This window comes from Podarcis melisellensis (assembly GCF_964234715.1).
Source record: "Podarcis melisellensis genome assembly, chromosome: 9".
In the NCBI taxonomy this organism is placed as follows: domain Eukaryota; kingdom Metazoa; phylum Chordata; class Lepidosauria; order Squamata; family Lacertidae; genus Podarcis; species Podarcis melisellensis.
The window spans coordinates 68,755,728-68,776,662 of NC_138541.1; the positions used below are offsets into that span (position 1 = coordinate 68,755,728).

Sequence of the window (20,935 nt, forward strand, 5' to 3'; positions counted from 1 at the left end):
CATCGGCATCTGTTGTCCTGAAGGTGACTCAGACAGCCTGTTTACGATTTGCTCACCGGCCCTATTCACATCACTGCATAAGACAAATCTCCTTGAAAATGTATTATCCCTTAAGTGAATAGATTTTAAACTAGTTTAAGTGTCCCGACTTTCCCTCAAGGACCCTGGGCAATTATAGTTCTGTAGTTGCTAAGAATTCTCTGCATGAGATTCTGTCCGATTTGGCAGTCTGGAGGCAAGCTGGGCTGCAGTGAAGGTAGACCAAGGTAGGCAGTCTGAGAGGAGCCCATCCAAATTAAGAAGCTTACAGGACCAACCAATGTCACTGGTTTCTTGTATCACCTGGCCCCTGCTGGTAACTGCAGGTACAATCCCCTGCCCGTCCATCGTGGTGGCACTGAAATACATTAGAAGCAGGCCAGCCAGCCTATCCTCTAGCAAGCGACTACCATGGTGGGGATACCAAGTAAAGCTCCCTGATTCAAGATTTGCAGATTCCCAAAACCTATGGTAGGACGGCACATTCCCTGCAATGAAATATAGCTCACAAGCAAAATGCTTGCTGATTATTATTACTATTATTATCAGTAAAGGTAAAGGGACCTGACCCCTGACCATTAGGTCCAGTCGTGGCCAACTCTGGGGTTGCGGCAGTCATCTCGCTTTATTGGCCAAGGGAGCCGGCGTACAGCTTCTGGGTCATGTGGCCAGCATGACTAAGGTGCTTCTGGCGAACCAGAGCAGCGCACGGAAACACCGTTTACCTTCCCGCTGGAGCGGTACCTATTTATCTACTTGCACTTTGACGTGCTTTCGAACTGCTAGGTTGGCAGGAGCAGGGACTGAGCAACGGGAGCTCACCTTGTCACAGAGATTTGAACCACTGACCTTCTGATCGAGAAGTCCTAGGCTCTGTGGTTTAACCCACAGCGCCATCTGTGTCCCATTTCATTAAAAAAAAAATCACTCAAAAGTAAAGGCTAGAGATTATAGTCATGCTTTCTAGAAAGCAATGTTGGGATGGTATCTTTTGAGTTCTGTAATGCAGATGTAAGGTCTGTATGGCTTTAAGATATCAGACAGTGGTTTGGGGGGGTCGTGTCCCCAGTTCCAGTTTTGTTGGGAACTACAGTGGTACCTCAGGTCACAACATGGCATGGATGATGAGGAGGAGAGATTATTTTGTTCTTCATCACCAATACAGTGGGCACTATCCTAAAGACTCTTGCAAAGCCATATTCTACACAGGATTCTGAATTCACGCATGTTCTGCAAACAGAGAAAATAATCAGATTTCCCCACTAATAAGATCTTTGGGTTTGGGCACTGGTAGGATGCAGTATTGCTGAAATTTAGCAACTACAGTGGTACCTCAGGTTACATACGCATCAGGTTACAGACTCCGCTAACCCAGAAATAGTACCTCAGGTTAAGAACTTTGCTTCAGGATGAGAACAGAAGTCGTGCGGCAGCAGTGGCGCGGCAGCAGCGGGAGGCCCCATTAGCTAAAGTGATCTTGAGGTTAAGAACAGTTTCAGGTTAAAAACGGACCTCCGGAACGAATTAAGTATGTAACCAGAGGTACCACTGTTCAAGACAGATTTCTGATTGTCCTCAACTGCTCTCCCCAATTTGGGTGCATACACAGTCATGGCAAACGGTTGCCACAATCCACCTATGGCCCAGGTTGGTTCTTCAAGGATATTTGCAGTTTATAGAGAAGCTTGCATTTGTTTCCAGAAAAGGAAAATGTAAGAGTTAATCATCAATTTCTTGACCATTCGCAACTTTGGCGCAAAGCTTCACAGTCCCTCGATGTTCAATGCAAGTCCACATATTAGTTAGCGTCTGTTACCCGTTACCCAGGCAACTGAATATCCAAACAATGCTCCGGTATCGGCGATGCTGGCATAAGAGAGAGGAAGGAGGGGGGGGGAATATTCCCAGGCGTGCTGCTATCACTTCAAGACGCGTCATATTCTGCCAGGGACGTTTGCTGGATGACCACTCCGGCCTCAGGGCAATTGGTACTTTCCTGCATGCATGGCTGTTGTTGGTGTGTCAGAGTGATAATGAGCAAATGGATAATCCTGACAGGCTGGACTTTATCCGACTGCCACTTCTGGCCTCGGTTAGTGTAGACCGAACACATTCACACTCTCTGTCAGTCAGTCACCCGGTCTCCCTCTCTCTTTCCCCCCCTTTCCCTTGCTGTAGATTTCTTAATGTAGTTTAATGGCTTTACAAAGAGAGCCAGGCAGACGAGTTCTTCCCTCTGTGGCTGAGCCAGACCATGACCTAGCTCGCCATGAACCTCGAAGGGCTTGAAATGATAGCCGTCTTGGTCATGATTGTGCTCTTTGTTAAGGTGTTGGAACAGTTTGGGCTGATTGACTCGGGCATAGAAGGTAAGAGAGTGGCTTCTCATTGTTTTCTGTTTCTCTAAGTGGCGGTTCTTGAGGAGTGTTATGAAGGGCACCTGTTAATGAGACGTTTTAAGATGCTACTTTCAGGGCAGCACACACCGCAGGAGTATTTCAGGGTAGATACTACAACTGGAAGCTCCCCCCCTCCCCGTCACTGGGTTTTTGCAGCTGAACTGTGACAGTGACTGCAGATATTCCCAAGCGCTTTAGGAGAATTGGGGGGGGGGGAGAGAAAACTTTGGCTAATGTTTCTGATAACGGTATTAGGCATGCTTCGTTGAATTTGTATGAACAGGCTGGCAAAGAAAGGAAAAGATTTTCAAACAATCACCTCCAAAATGTGCTCTGGCAGCTCAAAAGTTGGATGACAGTGAGGGTTGTGGCAACTATATAATCGTAATTGCTTTGCTCGAAATATGCTGTACGGTAAACAGTCAAAACATTTAAACTTTGTTTGAGAAAAGTTAATTTGTCTTTGGCCGAGGAGAGTTGTGCTGCTTCACATTTTATTTGTCAAGTGCTTTATTTATTGTAGTCTCATCCAACTCAGTATATTCTGGATATAGCACATATGACAGATAAAATGAATTGTGTGGATTTTTAGTTTCTGTATAGTTTTTTCCTGTTGTCGATAAAACAGTTGATCTTTTTGTTTTGTTCAGCACATCATCTGCATATTTAGTGTAGTCTGGAAACTGCTTCTCTACATGGAAAGTAACACAAGGGTATTGTTTTCTCTAGTTTTTCAAGGCACCAAGCTGAAATGCCCTGGTGTGTTTTCAACATATTCCGTAATCTTGCATTATAGGCTATATGTGCACTTGACACCAGAAACTTATTCTGTGAGTAGATTAAGGTTTTACAGTCTAACCGGTAAAAACAAAACCAGCAAGATGTAAGTTTGCTGCTCTGGCACAGCTTAAAGTAATTCTGTTTATATAACCCTTTAAAGAAATGTAGTCTTTTTTACATGAGAAGAAAGTTCATGGCAGACTTTTTGTTTTTGGTGCTGTGTGTTTAGGAAACCCACATATAATCAGCTCCAGAGACTACAGTGCCTTCCACAATTGTGGTACCCAGCACATTTATATAAAGAAGATTATTTGGGGAGGCTTATGTATCCATTAGAAAGAAGGTATTCTCTTCGGTATAAATAACTGTATACATTTGCAGATATATTAATAGGACCTGGTGATTTCATTTCAGTGGCATGATTACTATGACAGACTCATTTATCTTTCAGAAAGGCAGTGTTTAAAAGTTCAGCATATTGGTAGAGACTCAAATTTGTAACTGTCCTTACATTATGGGATAGGCTACTCTGTTTCTGTATGATTTGCTTAGGTTTAAACCAAGGCAAAAGCTGGCTGTTTGACAGTGAATTGCAAGGTTTTTAAGCAACAGACTGAGAAAGCACACTTAGTTCACTTGGAAGAAGAAGCATGTATGATCCCAAAGGTTGTTGGCTTGGCAGCACAGGTTTCTAGTATTTCTGGGTATGTTTTGATTTTTCTTTTAACAGCACTTTCGCTTTAAGACTTTCAGTTAAGGTAAAGTTTCAGAAGGGGTGTTTTGCAAGCGCATTCTTGAAAAATTCAGAAGAGGTGGAAAGTTTGAATGTAATGTTGGTGCAATGTGCAATGAATTTAGTAACATAATTAATTAAATTTATATAAAGTAAAGAATAATTAATGTTTTCACTAAAATGTACAAATTTTTTACTCCTTTTGATTTTTTTTCCCAGTGGAAGGATAGTCCACTGCTTGAGAGAGTATGTGTGTTTTAATGCGTGTTTTTCCAAGACCAGCGTCTGCCTTTACTCAATCTCTCTCTCCCTGCAACCTCTTTTTGGGGGGCATTTGCATGTTTGTAGATGGGCTTCTCCGCCTGCCTTGTGTCAAGGTGCACGCCCTACAACTTTGGGGTTCCCCCCTCTAAAAAAGGGCAAGAACTCTGGGCAACCCTTTCCTAAAATAATAAAGCATGATTTTTTTATTTTTAAAAAAGTGTCCCCGGATTCCTTGAAAAAAATCTGGTAACCATAACCTAAGGGTACCAGACAAATCTCCTTGGGCAGAGTGTTCCATAAACAGGGAGCCACTGCAGAAAAGGCCCTTTCTCATGATACTACCCTCATGGAGGAGGCACACCAACCATTCTCCATTTCCATGATCTACACTCTCATACTGGCCATGAGTTTCAGGACTGGAACCCAAAGTTCCAACAGATGTTCCCAAGCCACCATCCCATTGGCAGAGGTGAGCCAAAGTCAGGACAATTACTGAGCTTTGCTGTGTGGAAAAGGCTCCCTGGCATCGGAAGTGGTGGCCTGCAGCTTTTGGAAGAGTCTTGAAAAGGATAATAGTGATTGTCGTTTAACATAAACACACATCTCTGTTATTGTTCTGATAAATCACTATGTGAAATACTTGACTATTCCTTCCAGTAGCACCTTAAAGACCAACTAAGTTAGTTCTTGGTATGAGCTTTCGTGTGCATGCACACTTCTTCAGATACACAGCTTCTTCAGATACACAGGTTGTATCTGAAGAAGTGTGCATGCACACGAAAGCTCATACCAAGAACTAACTTAGTTGGTCTTTAAGGTGCTACTGGAAGGAATTTTTTTTGTTTTGACTATGGCAGACCAACACGGCTACCTATCTGTACTTGACTATTGTTTGACCAATGTTTCGCTAGTTCCTTGATGGTAACACTATCTTGGCACAAAGTACAAACTGGAAAGGTGTGTGAATTAGTCTATCTCGGTAGCAGGCCTACAGAATAGTAGAATTGGCCATCACAGGAAGCCTGGTTTTGCAGATATTTCAAAAGTAGTGCAAACAATGCTTGCTAGGAAATTCAATAAGGTTTTCTGTAGGGGATTTATTGATGTTAGTCGCTGAATAAAAGCAGTTATATGTTAATGTTTTGCTTTGGGGTGCAATATGAGGGAAAGTGGGGAAGGGAAAGGGACAACGTGATGTTATCTGTTGAAGAACCATGGGAATCTATTGGAGAATAGTACCAGGCTTTAGATTAAATAAGAGTAAAAATAAATGTTGGTGAAAAATATGAAAGATAATGTGAAGAAGGATTTAGAGTTAAGTACTGCCTTGATGCGGGTGGCGCTGTGGGTTAAACCATAAAGCCTAGGACTTGCTGATCAGAAGGTCGGTGGTTCAAATCCCCATGATGGAGTGAGCTCCCATTGCTCGGTCCCTGCTCCTACCAACCTAGCATTTGAAAGCACGTCAAAGTGCAAGTAGATAAATAGGTACCACTCCAGTGGGAAGGTAAACGGCATTTCCGTTGTATTGTTCTGGTTCTCCAGAAGTGGCTTAGTCATGCTGGCCACATGACCTGGAAGCTGTACGCCAGCTCCCTCAGCCAATAAAGCAAGATGAGCGCCGCAACCCCAGAGCCGGGCACGACTGGACCTAATGGTCAGAGGTCCCTTTATCTTTACCTTACTGGCTTATAGGGATGCAGGTGGCACTGTAGTCTAAACCACTGAGCCTTGGGCTTGCCTATCGGAAGGTCTGCAGTTATTTTTCTGTTGTGAAAAAATTAATAAATTACTAATATTATTATTAGTATGGGATTCAGATAATTTGATATAAAAATTCTAAAGCTCCTTAATGTTCAAAAATATCTCTGAATACCTGGGGTACTCATTCAGTTTGTTGTTGTTGTTTAGTCATTTAGTTGTGTCCGACTCTTCGTGACCCCATGCACCAGAGCACACCAGGCACTTCTGTCTTCCACTGCCTCCCGCAGTTTGGTCAAACTCATGCTGGTAGCTTCGAGAACACTGCCCAACCATCTCGTCCTCAGTCGTCCCCTTCTCCTTGTGCCCTCCATCTTTCCCAACATCAGGGTCTTTTCCAGGGAGTCTTCTCTTCTCATGAGGTGGCCAAAGTATTGGAGCCTCAGCTTCAGGATCTGTCCTTCCAGTGAGCACTCAGGGCTGATTTCCTTTAGAATGGATAGGTTTGATCTTCTTGCAGTCCATGGGACTCTCAAGAGTCTCCTCCAGCACCATAATTCAAAAGCATCAATTCTTCAGCGATCAGTCTTCTTTATGGTCCAGCTCTCATTCCATACATCACTACTGGGAAAACCATAGCTTTAACTATACGGACCTTTGTTGGCAAGGACAGTTTACAATATATAAATAGTCATCCCCCCCACCCTGAATACTTGGCATGCTATTGCTTATGATTGGCTTATGTGTGAGCTGTTTTGCTAGTAGTAACATACGGTATTTGGCATCAGTCTATTACCACTTCTTAACAAATGACAGATTTCCGCAGCATGTGCCTGGCACTGGCACTCTCTTCCCAGGTCCACAGTCCCTAAACTGCAGTGTGTGATCTAAGCAGGAATCCACTGGAAGCTTCGCAGTACACTTGCCTCATGCTGTAATCTCCAAGGATCATCCACACTTGATGAAAGCACAGATTGTAACAATTGCACTGGTTTTGTATCTCATTCTGCTTTTCTAAGGATTACTAATCTGCATTCCTTTTTCTTGATGCCTGCAGGAGGGATGGGCAGCTTCAGCTAGGATTTAAATCTGCTGTGTTTAAATGGGGGATTTTTGTTTGTTTGCTTTGCTTTTTAATCGTGGCGTTTTTGGTAAAGTTCACCCCCCCCCAAACAAAAACCCTGGAATTTAATGTTATATGTCTAGTTTGTTGGAACATTCACGGAACTTTGAGGGCTAACGCCCCTTTATCTTGCATATCTTTATTTGATCAATAGATTTGCATATAATTAATAATAATAATAATAATTCATTATTTATACCCCACCCATCTGGCCGGGTTACCCCAGCCACTCCGGGCAGTTCCCAACCGAATATTAAAAACACAATAAAACATCAAACATTAAAAACTTCTCTAGACAGGGTTGCCTTCAGGTGTCTTCTAAAAATCAGATAGTTGTTGATTTCCTTGACATTTGATGGGAGGGCATGCCGTAGGGCAGGAGCCACTACCGAGAAGGCTCTCTGCCTGCTTGCAAAGATTAGCCTGTTGCGCCTATATTACTGCTATCATAGCATAGGATTGCAGAGTTGGAAGGGATCCCAAGGGTCATCTAGTCCAAACCCTTGCAATGCAGGAATCTCAACTGAAGCATCCATGGCAGATCACCATCTAACATTTGCTTTGAAATCTCCTCTGTCCTCGAATACTTTTTTAAATATGACTTTTTACATGTCAAGTTTCACTTAGCCCAAAGGATATACCGTATATACTTGAGTATAAGCCAACTTTTTCAGCATATTTTTTATCCCCCCTCAGTTTATACTTGAATGAGGTGGGCGGTGGTGGAGGGACGAGAGGTGAGAAAGGAGCCTTTTCTCGCCGCTGGTCCCGCCACCCGCCTCTTACAAGGGCAGGCACAGGAGCCACGGTTGGGAGAGACGCTGCGCTGCGCTGTGCCTCTCCCAATCGGGCTCCTATGCCTGCCCTTGTAAGAGGCGGGTGGTGGGACGAGCAGCCTGAAAGGAGCCCTTTCGGGCTGCTTCTTCTTCCTCCACCGCTGCCGCCATCACCACCAGGTTTGTGGTGTGGTGAACTGGCTGATACTCAAGTCAATATGTTTTCCCAGTTTTTTGTGCTAAAATTAGGTGCCTCGGCTTATATTCGGGTCAGCTTACACTCGAGTATATATGGTATTTCCTAGATGATTCAATTGTCTTAAGAGTCTTGCCTCCCTTGAAGCCTGAAACCTAATTTGTATCTGACACCTATGCAACATCTTTGGCATGTACACCAAGCAATGTTTGCTGCTGTGGATTATAACAAAGACCTTGGCAGTAAACAGGTAGTCCTTTTAGAGAATTAACATACAGGGCACCTTCTCCATGGGTTGAAGTCGAGGAGGGTGGCTGTGTTGCAGCGAGCACAAAAAACAGAGTCCTGTGAAACCCTAAAGACTAACTACCTCCTGCATGAGGCTTTATACTCTACAGCCAACTTCATCAAATGCATGAACATAAAAGGAGTCTGTAGGATCAGACCAATGGCCCTTCTTGTCTAACATCCTTTTTCTCACAGTTGCCAACCATGGAAAGTCCATAAGCAGGCCCCAAGCACAGAGGCGTTCCTTGGTCGCTGCTTCTATATGAATCCTTTTGCATTTGACCAGTGGCGTAGCGTGGGGGGTGCAGGGGGGCCGGCCGCACCGGGCGCAACATCTGGGGGTTAGGGGGCGCAAATCCACGGGTTAGGGGGTGCAAATCCACGGGTTAGGGGGTGCAAATTACTTGCCTTGCCCCGGGTCCTGACAACCCATGCTATGCCACTGCATTTGACTTTGACACCTTTCAGGGACGTGGGTGCTGTGGGTTAAACCACTGTGCCGCTTGGGCTTGCCAATCGAATGGTCGGTGGTTTGAAATCCCCGCGATGCGGTGAGCTCCCGTTGTTCGGTCCCAGCTCCTGCCAACCCAGCAGTTCAAAAGCATGCCGTTCAAGTAGATAAATAGATACCGCTCTGGCGAAGGTAAATGGCATTAGGATAGGAGAATTTAGTGTTTTAATTAGGTGCTTATGATAGGCTGTGAACCTTGCACGTCCCAACCAATGGGAGGCAAGGGTGGGATTTGCGCTCAGATGAAGGGGTTATATGCTTGTGTTTTACTGAAATTGGGTGTGCCTCGTTTGGACACCCATCCTTGCAATTATGTTTTTTGTGATCACTACATAAACTTTTTTGCTGCTTCACCAACTTTGCTCCAATTTTATTTTGAGGGTCCCAGGACCCCAGGGTCTTGGGACCAGCATTTCCATATCTCACAAGTATATAGCTGCTAATATATAATGACGTGAAAAGAAAGGATCACACAACCCTAGCACTAACTAAATCATTGGAGGGTGAGCTGTTGTGCTAATCATAGTGGCAATTCCCTTAGCAATTTCCGCTGTTCGACTTCCAAGTTCGACTTCCCAACTCATAAGGCAAGATTCACTGAAAACCCTACCTATAAGCAGTGGGAGAGTCCTCTAAACTTGATAGTCATTGAAAGCAATTAGAAGTTCTTTTCAGTTAAAAAGTAGAGGGCATGTGGAAGGAATTCCTTACATTTAATAATAATAATAAGCATATGAACTGTTTGCACTCTTCCCCGCCTCTCTCCACCAATCACAATAGCCCTAAGAAACTGTGCCACAGATTTTTGCCCAATCCCAGCTCACTCGCCATCCAGCAACTCTTTCACAAGTTTTTCCCCTGGCAGCAAGCAGGCACTGGTCATGAGTAGAGGCTGAATGATTCGTGGATCATCATTGTGGCTTTCACTGTGCAATTAACAAGGTAAGTGTGTCATTGGCAAGCAGAGCCGTCTTTCCCATAGGGCTTAGTGGTGCGTCATGCCAGGACGCCAGCCTCTCAGGGGTGCCCCAGCAAGTGGGGGAGCTGTGCGGCTTTGCCAGCAGCCTCCCCTTTTCCTGCATGCCCGCCAGCTGCACCCCCCAACCATAAGGCTGGCAGCTTCTCTCCCAAACCTCCTCGGGAAGAGAGCAATCCCCGCAGAGGCTTAGGATGGAAGCTGCACCCCACCAAACATAAGGCTGGCATGCGTGCAGCTTCCCTCCCAAGTCTCCTGGCGAGGAGAGTGATCCCCGCAGAGGCTTAGGCTGGAAGCTGCGCCCCGCCAACCATATGGGTGGCAGGCGCACAGCTTCCCTCCCAAGCCTCTGCAAGGATCACTCTCCTTCCTCCCGCGGAGGCTTGGGAGGGGTGCAACTTCACTCCCAAGTATCTGTGAGGATCACTCTCCTCTCGAGGAGGCTTGGGAGGGGCGCAACTGTTGGCATGCAGAGGGCCGGAAGGCCAGCTGCCAAGCCCCAGCTGAGCCGTCTCCATCCATCAGCCTGTTCTCCAACGTAAGTCAGCGACCCGGGCATCAAAGCCAGGGCACACTATCAGCAGAGAGAACTGTGCACACAGAATAAGTGTGAGTGAAACAGAAAACTTAATTTAAAAATTTAGACCTATTAAAATGCTATGGATTGAACTTGGGCTTCAGCATTCTGTACAGTGGTACCTCAAGTTAAGAATTTACCGTAATTCATTCTGGAGGTCCGTTCTTAACCTGAAACTGCTCTTAACCTGAGGTACCACTTTAGCTAATAGGGCCTTCCGCTACCGCCACAACGCCACCTCACGATTTCTGTTCCCATCCTGAAGCAAAGTTCTTAACCTGAGGTACTACTTCTGGGTTAGCGGAGTCTGTAACCTGAAGCGTCTGTAACCCGAGGTACCACTGTATTACCGAGCTACAGTCCTTCTCCAGAGGAAGGGAATGATGCACCCACTTGCCCTGCCTGAGGTCTGTGAATCCATTCACATTTATGTTCAAGGCCAATGTAGGAAGTGCATACAGAGGGTGGTGAATACAGCACAAGATTTTATGGGCTGTCCCGTGAATCCGCTGGATGAAATAGCAGAAGAACATTGCTTCAAGAGAGTGAGGGAAATTCTCAGGGATTATTCACACCCTGGCCAGCACTTTCTTGATCTCCTGCCCTCAGGCAGAAGATATAGAAGCATGATTAATTGCACCAACAGGGTAAAGAACAGCTTCTATCTGTGGGCTGTTAAGCTGCTGAATGAAAAGATAACAACAGGCTTGGTGGGTGTGGGTCAGTAAACCAGGGGAATTAAGACTAAGAGAGCTGAGTGGGGGGTGCTCGTGTAATCTCACTGTATACAAGTTGTAAGGTAAAGGTAAAAGGACCCCTGACCATTAGGACCAGTCGTGACCAACTCTGGGGTTGCGGCGCTCATCTCGCTTTATTGGCCAAGGGAGCCGGCGTACAGCTTCTGGGTCATGTGGCCAGCATGACTAAGCCACTTCTGGCGAACCAGAGCAGCGCACAGAAATGCCGTTTAATTTCCCTCCGGAGCATTACCTATTTATCTACTTGCACTTTGATGTGCTTTCGAACTGCTAGGTTGGCAGGAACAGGGACTGAGCAACGGGAGCTCACCCCGTCGCAGGGATTCGAACTGCCGACCTTCTGATCGGCAAGTCCTAGGCTCTGTGGTTTAACCCACAGCGCCACCCGCGTCCCCACACAAGTTGTACAAGTGACAATAAAGTATTTCAAATTTCTAATTTTTTTAAATGTAAGCTGTATATGTGATTCGTATCCTGCATTTTGCAGGTGACACATCATTAGGATAGTGCAGGATAAGGAGGCTGGCTGAGGTCAGTGCCAAACAATGTAGTCAAAGCCAGGTTCCTGCAAGGCGTGATCCACCCACCCCTATTGAGTGACTGTATCTCTAACCATTCATGTTCAACAGAAAAACACACCTGCAGTTTTAAAGAAACGGTTTTGTTGCTGTCTTCTGCAGCTGTAGATAATTTTGACCCAAATTCTACCACGTTTCATTAACATACCCTATTAGGAAACGGTCATAATTTAACATCGCTATTGAAATCAAATACTCTCGTAAGGTTTCTGACCTCCTGTAGTAAAGTCTGATGGGATTAACAAGAAGGGCTTGTCCTCATCTGCCTTTGCCTTCTCTTTAAAGTCAAGGATTTTGATCTGAACCTGTTAAATGTGATACTCTGAAGATAAAACTAAGTACTGGATTAGTAAAGCGGTCATTAAATGATCCCTTATCTGTGGGTAAGCAGGCATTTGGAGAAATTGAATAGGTTTACAGTAGCTGGAGAAGAAGTAGTGGCTAAGAAGAAAATTTGCTGGGAGCCAGGAAGTTCCAGTTCAAATCTCATTCCACACAACCCATTTGAGGCAAGACTATTATCTCACCAAGGGATGCGGGTGGCGCTGTGGGCTAAACCACTGAGCCTAGGACTTGCAGATCAGAAGGTCGGCGGTTCAAATCCCCACTATGGAGTGAGCTCCCGTTGCTCAGTCCCTGCTCCTGCCAACCTAGGAGTTCGAAAGCACAAGTAGATAAATAGGTACCGCTCCGGCCGGAAAGTAAACGGCGTTTCCGTGCGCTGCTCTGGTTCGCCAGACCAGCATGTGGCTGGGGAAACTCAGCCAGATGGGCGGGGTATAAATAATAAAATTATTATTATTATGACCCGGAAGCTGTACGCCGGCTCCCTCGGCCAATAAAGCGAGATGAGCGCCACAACCCCAGAGTTGGCCATGACTGGACCTAATGGTCAGGGGTCCCTTTACCTTTACCTTTTTATTATCTCACCCTCAACCCCTACCTACCATATGGGGATATTATTGCTCATCTACCATGCAGGCTCCCAGGGCTGGCCTTAGGGGTGGGAAAATAGAGTGATATCCCTGACCAATAGGCTGAAGAAGATGTCCCAATGAGTTGCATGGCTCCATGTTTGTTATCCCCAGGAAATCAGAGCACAAGTAGATAAAATGCTTCCAGTAGATAAAATGGTTCCATTCCAGAGCAAACTTTGTTTAAGACAAGAAATAGCAGTTAACTTGGAGATCAGCACAACGAGGCCAGAATGACAGGAAAACTGGAAATTGCTTTACAATATTTTCATATACATTTTTTATTTTTGTTGGGGGTTTTTTAATATTTTGTGTTATTAATGGATATCTCACAATAAAGAGTGTTCACCAAAATACTGCAAGCAAAAAATTGCATATGTTCACCCTTCACTTTTAACTGTGAATTATGCATATTTTGGAAAGCAAGAAGAAAAAAACTATTTTGTGTCTGAATTTTAGTGTCTCTTTAAATGTATGGGATTTCAATCAGGTGAATATTCCTAACAGAGAAACAACAGCAGAACTTTCTTTATGCCACATTGAAACAGGGGAGGGGGGGCATAAAAATCTTTCTGCAAGTTAGCTACTGTACTTTTACTTGTTTTGGAAACCAAAAGTGAACAAGTCTTCATTCCCCCAGGGATGTTTTGAGTAAGTTTAAAGTGTGGCAACTGTTTTGGTGTTGCGAGGTAGGAAGATATTCACTTATCCTGGGGAGTAAATACTGTACCAGTCTGGGATCTTATAAGACATTATCCAGCTAACATTAGTCATGGTTAAATTCGATTGAAACCGGTGGAATGAGTTGGTTGTGAAGCCTGTTAGCTTTGCTGCAGAATTCAGCTCTCACCATAAGAGGGGCAGGTAGACATTGTTATGTACTGAAGTTCTCACCCTGGGCCAGCAGGGGGATACTGTAGGTAGTTATGCAAATGAAGGATCGAAAGTGACGTTCAGTGATTGGATAGTTTGTATGCAAATGAAGGATTGAAAGTGACATTCAGTGATTGGATAGTTTTAGAATGTTGTTACAGTAACAAGGTACTGGAGCTCTATATAAGCAGGCTGACTGAGCCCTTCAGCTCAGTTCAGTTCTGGCCTCAGAATAAAGAAGAGCTGTTTGAAGAATCGCTGTGTCGTCTGATATGTTCGCCCACAACTTAACATAATACAATTTAGGGTTGCCGTATTACAAACAGTGGAAATCCAGACAATTGTTGAGCCTTTTTGGCAAAATCGCGGGGGTGGGGTGGGGGAGCCGTTTTTGAGCTATTTTTATGGAAAATTGGCAAAAATGGCACTACCAACATGGGCTGCCATTACTAAAAGGATCCATTATTGAAGAATCCACAGAGGATAATAATGAAAGTTACTCCCCATGCAATTCCTCCCTCCCTCCCCCGGACAAAATAACGAGGAGATTGGTATGTTCCATTTAATTTGAAGCAGGAAAACACTGATACAAAACAAAAGGTTTGATTACAGGAATGCAGTTTCTTTCTTTCCCTCCCACCAAACACACACACATTATAAATATGATGTTGCTGTTCAAAGTTACAAGACAGAAGGGGGTACAGTAATTTTTAAGTTTCTTCTTTGTCTTCATATTCCCAAACTTGCGGCCTCCAGATGTTTTGGAGAAGGGAATTATTGTCCAAAACAGCTGTAGGGTGCTAAGCTAGGGGAGGGTGATCCACAGTTGTGGTCTTTTGCACATGATCCAGCTCTCCTTATCTATTTCTGACGAAGAGTTTTAATTAAGCTTTTGTGCCAAAGGTTGATTGTATGTTAATCAGCTCAAACAAACCAGAACTTGAGAATCTTGAGATGCATCTACGGTTTATTTTTAGATTCAGAGTCAGCGGTGAGGTGAAATTAGAATTCTGTATCTCAGCTGCTCAAAAGCTGGAGGCATGTTTATGTTCCACTCAGTGAGGCTGGGGTTTGGGCTGAGTATTATACAGTGGTACCTCAGGTTAAGTACTTAATTCGTTCTGGAGGTCCGCACTTAACCTGAAACTGTTCTTAACCTGAAGCACCACTTTAGCTAACGGGGCCTCCTGCTGCCGCCACGCCGCCGGAGCACGATTTCTGTTCTCATCCTGAAGCAAAGTTCTTAACCTGAAGCACTATTTCTGGATTAGCAGAGTCTGTAACCTGAAGCGTATGTAACCTGAAGCGTATGTAACCTGAGATACCACTGTACTGGAAATCAAATTGATAGTCAATAGCAAATAATGCCATTTCTGTTTCTTAATCATCTCCAGAATTTATGAAATATTTATTTATTTGTTGAATTTGTATCCCTACCTTTGTCTCCAAGGAGTCCAAAGTGGTTTTCTTAGTTCTCTCCCCTCCCCATTTAATCTCACAAGAAGTCTGTGAGGTACGTTAGGCTGAGACTTAGTGACTGGTCCAAGGTCACCCAGTAGACTGAGTTGGGAGTTGAACTCTGGTCTGCCAGGTGATAGTCTAAGGTTACCAGACGTCTCCATTTCCCGGGGGCCAGTCCCCGGATTTACAAATCAGTTCCCTGACAAAATCCATCTATTTAGTAGGAAGTTGAAAAGTGTTCCCAGATTCACTGAAAAAAAATCTGGTAACCTTATGCTAGTCCAACAGTCTAACCACACTACACCACACTGGGTGACTCCAAACACGATCACTTGTGGGTGACCTAATGAAAATCATGAAGTATACAGTGGTACCTCAGGTTACATATGCTTCAGGTTACAGACTCCGCTAACCCAGAAATAGTACCTTGGGTTAAGAACTTTGCTTCAGGATGAGAACAGAAATTGTGCTCCGGCGGCACGGCAGCAGTGGGAGGCCCCATTAGCTAAAGTGGTGCTTCAGGTTAAGAACAGTTTCAGGTTAAGAACAGACCTCCGGAACGAATAAAGTACTTAACCCAAGGTATCACTGTAATTTGCTTTTCAAACTCCCAGTAGCTGTGGAACTGATTGTGTTCATTTTGGCACGAGTCTTACCTCTTTAATGAACATATGAATCTGAACTGAGTCAGACTGCCCAGTGTAGCGATAGCTTCTTTGGTACTGCTACCTGAGATCCTTTGGTTTTTGGTTTTTTTCAACATGTTTTGACTTTTTATTAAATACAGTTGTACAAGAGCAACTATTTTTTCATTTTCCTCACTGCGCAGTCTGGCATTTGGATTGGTGGCTTTGATAGCAAGCTGAGCAGCTCTTTCCACAATAATCTTCCAATTCTTGGATGAAATATTGCAAGCAATCTCTGCACAATAGGACTTGTTGCTCACCATCAGCACCTCCAGCTCTTTGACGTTGTGGACAAGGAACTTTCTGAATCCTAAAGGCAACATGTGCTTTGTCTTCTTACTGCTACCATACCCAATGCTGGGCATCAAGATTTGGCCCTTGAACCTTCTGTTGTCAATAACTCTGGGCTTCAGCCAGTTACACTGAATTTTGATATAGTGATCAGATTGATGGTGGATGAACTTCTTGGTCCTCCTCTTGACGATCTTGGGCTTGATGAGGGGTCTGAGGGCCGGCATAGTGTTTGCTGAAGAATGGCAGCACCCGTGCAAGGAGTGAGCGTGGAGAGAAAGCTGAGATCCTTTTTATTTAAGATTCCAAGGGTAGATCCCAAGTTCGTTCAAAACGTGAACTTCAGCTCTGAGCTTTATGTACTCCCCTAAAAGTGCTTAAACTACCACTTCTGATTTCTCTAGTTCCATAAGCAGGTCTGTAGTTTTGACCTGGAAACTCTCATATTCAAGGTAAGAATAACACCCCTAAAAGCAGTGGTCTTAAGATTGTGTTCCATGAACCCTGAAGTTCCTCAGAACCTTATTAGGGTGTTTGTAATAATAATAATAATAATAATAATAATAATAATAATAATAATAATAATAATAATAATAATTTATTTATACCCTGCCCATCTGTCTGGGTTTCCCCAGCCACTTTGGGCGGCTTCCAACAAAATATTAAAAAACAGTAATGCACAAGACATTGAAAGCTTCCCTAAACAGGACTGCCTTCAGATGTCTTCTAAAAGTCTGGTAGTTGTTTTTTTCTTTGACATCTGGTGGGAGGGTGTTCCACAAGGCGGGTGCCACTACCAAGAAGGCCCTCTGCCTGGTCCCCTGTAACTTCGCTTCTCACAGTGAGGGAATCTCCAGAAGGTCCTCAGCCCTAGACCTAAGTGTCCAGGCAGAACAATGGGGGTGGAGATGCTACTTCAGGATTAGCAACAATGAAAAAGCTCTTTCTGGTGTAGAAAAAAACCCCACTATTAGATATGTGAAATATGTGGTTCTTTTGGAATTAAATAGTAGCTGAGCCAGGAAGAGAATCAGGATTTGGGACCAAGGGAGTTATCTTTTATTTTCATGCTGATGAACCTCCACCTTGCAGTGGGAGGGCAATTGTTCTGTGCCAAATTGATATGAAATATCAACTTTAGGACTGCAATATGTGTGTGTGTGGGGGGGAGATGTTTACACCCTCTCTGTTTTGTACTATGCTCCTGATATTCAGTCCCAGTAACTGCTCTGTAAAAACGACAAAACACAATCCAGATATGTGAAATGAGATCATCCATTTCACGTATTGGGATGCCAACTTGAATAAAATATTGTGGGGTGGGGAGGTAACCCCTGCCCCACATAATCAAATGACAGGCGCACCAACTCCATTTGAATGTCAATGCCCATCAACTTAAAGGCTCCCTGGTGCCTTCAGATATTTTATTGGGGGGCTGAAGGGACCTTGGCCTCTAGGAGTTTGCTCTTATGTCAGGTATTGTCTACTGAGCATAATTCGAAATCCATAGCTGCTAAGGTCAAATGTATTATTGGGTATATTCTTTTTTATTATTATTGGGTATATTATTCAGTTTATTTATTTGTTTCAGTGTGAACTTGGTGTGTGCATCGGAATCCTGGAGAGCACTCGGGTTGTCTATAGCTGCAGACTCTGGTAGTGGAAGAGGGTGGTGGTGATGACTTTCACTGATTCTCACTTTCCCCTGCAGATCCCTCTGCAGCCCTCAAATTTCCTGGGGAATTGTTGGAACAGCATAGGAAGTGGGGGAGCTGCAGAAGATTTGCAAAAAAATAAATAAATTAATCATTTCCCTCCCCCTTCTGTTTACAGAAGCCTCCACTACATCAAATAGCCTTTCTGTAGCCGGTGGGCCCCAACTGGAAACAACCAAAGGACTTTAAAGTAAATTTTAGTTTTCTAAAGATCTCATGATCCAGTCATGGTTCCATCCTGAAGGGTATTCTGTTTGGCCGCTCAAGCCTGTACTGCTTCATTTTGAGTGCATTAAGAATTTCAATTAATTTCCACCTCATCAACGGAACGGAAAACGATCGTGAAAGCTATGAACATTTTGAGCATCAGTCCAGGTGATGTTGCCAAACCAAACTGGCAAGACTAAAGCAATCTGTCAGCTGTCAAGCCACGGCATTGGTGAGGTGCAATTCATAATGTTCACCATCTGCATCTATAAAAGCATTTTCACAACCTGTGTTTAGATTTGCTTTGGGGGATAAGCTTTAAATCTCCTCTTTGAAAGTCACTGACCTAATGCACTGTGTTTCAGTTGCTCTGCTGAGGACCATATGCTTCCGACAGAAAGTATTTAAAACTGGGCTGTTGATATGTTGAAAAAGCAAAGGAGGGAGATTAAGCAAAGCTAATTGAGCCGAGTCCATCATTTGAGAATTAAGCTGCAATAATTACAATGACTATAGCATCTTTAGAGATGGGTACTAAAACTCGTAAGTAGGGCTTCCAAAGCATTACTTGAGCATCATTGAGGGATGAGACTGAAAGTGTATATTCTACTCACTTTCGTGCCCCAAACTCATGCAAACATATGTTGTCATTGAAATCCCCACCACCGCCCAACCATGTAAGCTATGTGGGTGCATCTTTACATTTTGCATATTTTTTTTTGACAATGCAGCAACTGGCACAGCAATAGTTTTAACTAGTTAAATGATGGAAGAGGGAAGCTGTTAGCAGAGGTGGGGGCACATTTTGTTTCCACTGCTAAAATCCAGAACATCAGTTTGCATTTCTTAGTGCAGAAAGTACAGATCTGATGTGTAGAGTGTTGGGATACTGCCAGGGAGACAAAGGCCATCACTGCCTTCACATCGTCTCCGGACGATGTGTTGATCTCTGTAGTCACGCAGTATCTGGAATTAGCGGCACCAAGCCTCAGAAACATTCCTGCCACATTCCTGGGCTGGTGCACACTCTTTCAGCAGAGTTCACACAGCAAAAGTTGCACTCAGGAGAGTATCATTTAGAATGTTTATTCAGCGTTGGTCAGAACAAAGAAAACATGACCGACTGCTAGCGTGTTCTGGCGCAGAGAGAGAAAACGAAAGCAATAGCAGAACATAAGCATCCTGAGAAACAGGACATGCGCAGACTCTGTGACTCACAAGCCTGCTCTCTCTTAAGGTGGAACGGAAATATCCTAACATCCTCCCCCTTTCCGTGTAACCTGTAGTACCTGTGGTTCACCCAATTGCAACTTCTGTACGTAAACCTTAAGTTGTTCTCTGTTAACAACCTTAGACAACAGTTCAGCAGGAATTTCATTTCCTGGCATGTAGGACACCTGAATCAGTCCTTTTTGAATACACTCCCTTGCACGATGTAGCTTAATCTGCAAGTACTTGGTTCTTTGCTTGCAACTCTCTGAGTTCAGCAAAGCCAAACAGGATCTATTGTCTTGATATACCTGTATAGGACATTTCACAGAAACCCCAATGTCCTTAAACAGTTGCATCAACCATTCACAATCCATGAGTGAAAATGACAGAGCATTGAGTTCTGCTTCACAGGAACTTAGGCTCACTGTTGTCTGCTTCTTGCACAGCCAGTCAAACAGACAGTGGTTGTACATGTAGCACACTCCAGAAGTGCTTGTACCATCCGTGGTGTCACTTCCAAAACTTGCATCTGCAAAGATTTCAAGACCTCCAGTCTTCTGACTGGTGAACCTCAGCCTGTAGTGCATAGTCCCTTTCAGATAGCGGGCTATGCGCTTCAGAGCTTTCCAATCCTGAACAGTAGGATTGTTAGCATGCCTGCTAAGCAGGTTAGTGCTTACAGCAATGTCAGGTCTTGAGCATCTAGCAATGAAATTCAACTTGCCTAGAATGCATCTGTACAGCGTAGTGTCAGAAAACGCTTCAGCAGTACTATCCACCTGGTAACCCGTCACCATCGGTGTGTCTGCTGGGTTTGCATCAACCAAATTCAACCTGGTTAATACATCAGCAATTTTCTGTGTTTGGTGTACCAGAAAATTACCTGCTTGGTCCCTCTCCACCTGCAGAGAAAGATAGTTGGATACCTCACCAAGATCCTTCATGTCAAAGTGCTCCTTCAGCTGAGCTAGGGTGCTTTGGTAAAAAGCCTGATTCTTCCAAAACATCAGAAGATCATCAACAAAACATAAACAATACAGTTTGTTTTGCCCCTCCTCCTTGACAAACACACATGGATCAGCTTTGCCCTGGTGAAAACCTAGAGAAAGCAATGTCTCAGTGAGTTTTGTGTTCCAACACCTGGCACTCTGCTTGAGACCATATAAGGATTTCCGCAGTTTACAGACCATTCCCTTCTGTATCTGCATTCCATCAGGTGGAAGCATATACAGTTCCTCCCCCAGAATCCCGTACAAAAAAGCTGTATTAATATCATGGTGAGAAACATGCAGTTTCTCCTCTGCAGCTATCTTGAGCATCAGCCGAATGCTCTCATACTTGACGGTGGGTGAGTAGGTCTCGTGGTAATCCTGTCCTGGTACCTGTGAAAAACCTCTGGCAACCAATCTGGCTTTGTGTCTGACAACCTTGCCATTCTGGTCTGTCTTGGCCTTGAAGACCCATTTGCTGCCAACCAGTCTCATTCCTGGGACTACCGGTACCAATTCCCAAGTTTGGTTCCTGTTCAAGGAATCAACTTCAGCCTTCATGGCATTAAGCCAAGGCTCAGCATCTTTAGAGGTCAACTCCTGAACCTCTTTGAAGCTTGAAGGTTCCCACACCTTCACTGAGCTACTAAGAACAGCAGTTGCCGTCTTAGCAAACTCATCAGCAAATCTCTTTGGAGGTCTGCCTTTGGTGGCCCTCTCAGATCTGCGAACCAGACGTAAGTCTTCTGGACTCATCTCCTCCTTCTTAGGAGAAAAGTGACCAATGGTGAACAGTGGTTCTTCCAGTTCATTGTCAGACGCATCAGA

At 44.3% G+C, this 20,935-nt stretch overlaps 1 protein-coding gene and 1 pseudogene across 10 annotated transcripts in view; one reads left to right on the forward strand and one right to left on the reverse strand.

Moving 5' to 3' along the window:
* The window catches only part of KCNIP4 (potassium voltage-gated channel interacting protein 4), a 408,026-nt gene that overhangs the window by 216,203 nt on the left and 170,888 nt on the right, over positions 1-20,935 (forward strand). The window contains exon 1 of one of the 9 annotated variants that reach the window (XM_081924616.1): positions 1,946-2,027. The exons of 6 other annotated variants lie outside the window; for them this stretch is intronic. Coding sequence is in view for 1 of the 3 variants with exons in the window: in XM_081924623.1 (XP_081780749.1) it covers positions 2,309-2,408 (100 nt within the window). In the remaining 2 variants the exon portion in view is untranslated. Of the gene's footprint in view, positions 1-1,945; positions 2,028-2,047; positions 2,132-2,154; positions 2,409-20,935 lie in introns of those variants that run through there. 2 more of the 9 variants (XM_081924617.1, XM_081924623.1) reach the window with 2 other exon arrangements.
* LOC309377247 (large ribosomal subunit protein eL32 pseudogene) lies at positions 15,660-16,262 on the reverse strand (annotated as a pseudogene). The gene has a single exon. The product of its transcript is annotated as a large ribosomal subunit protein eL32 pseudogene (transcript).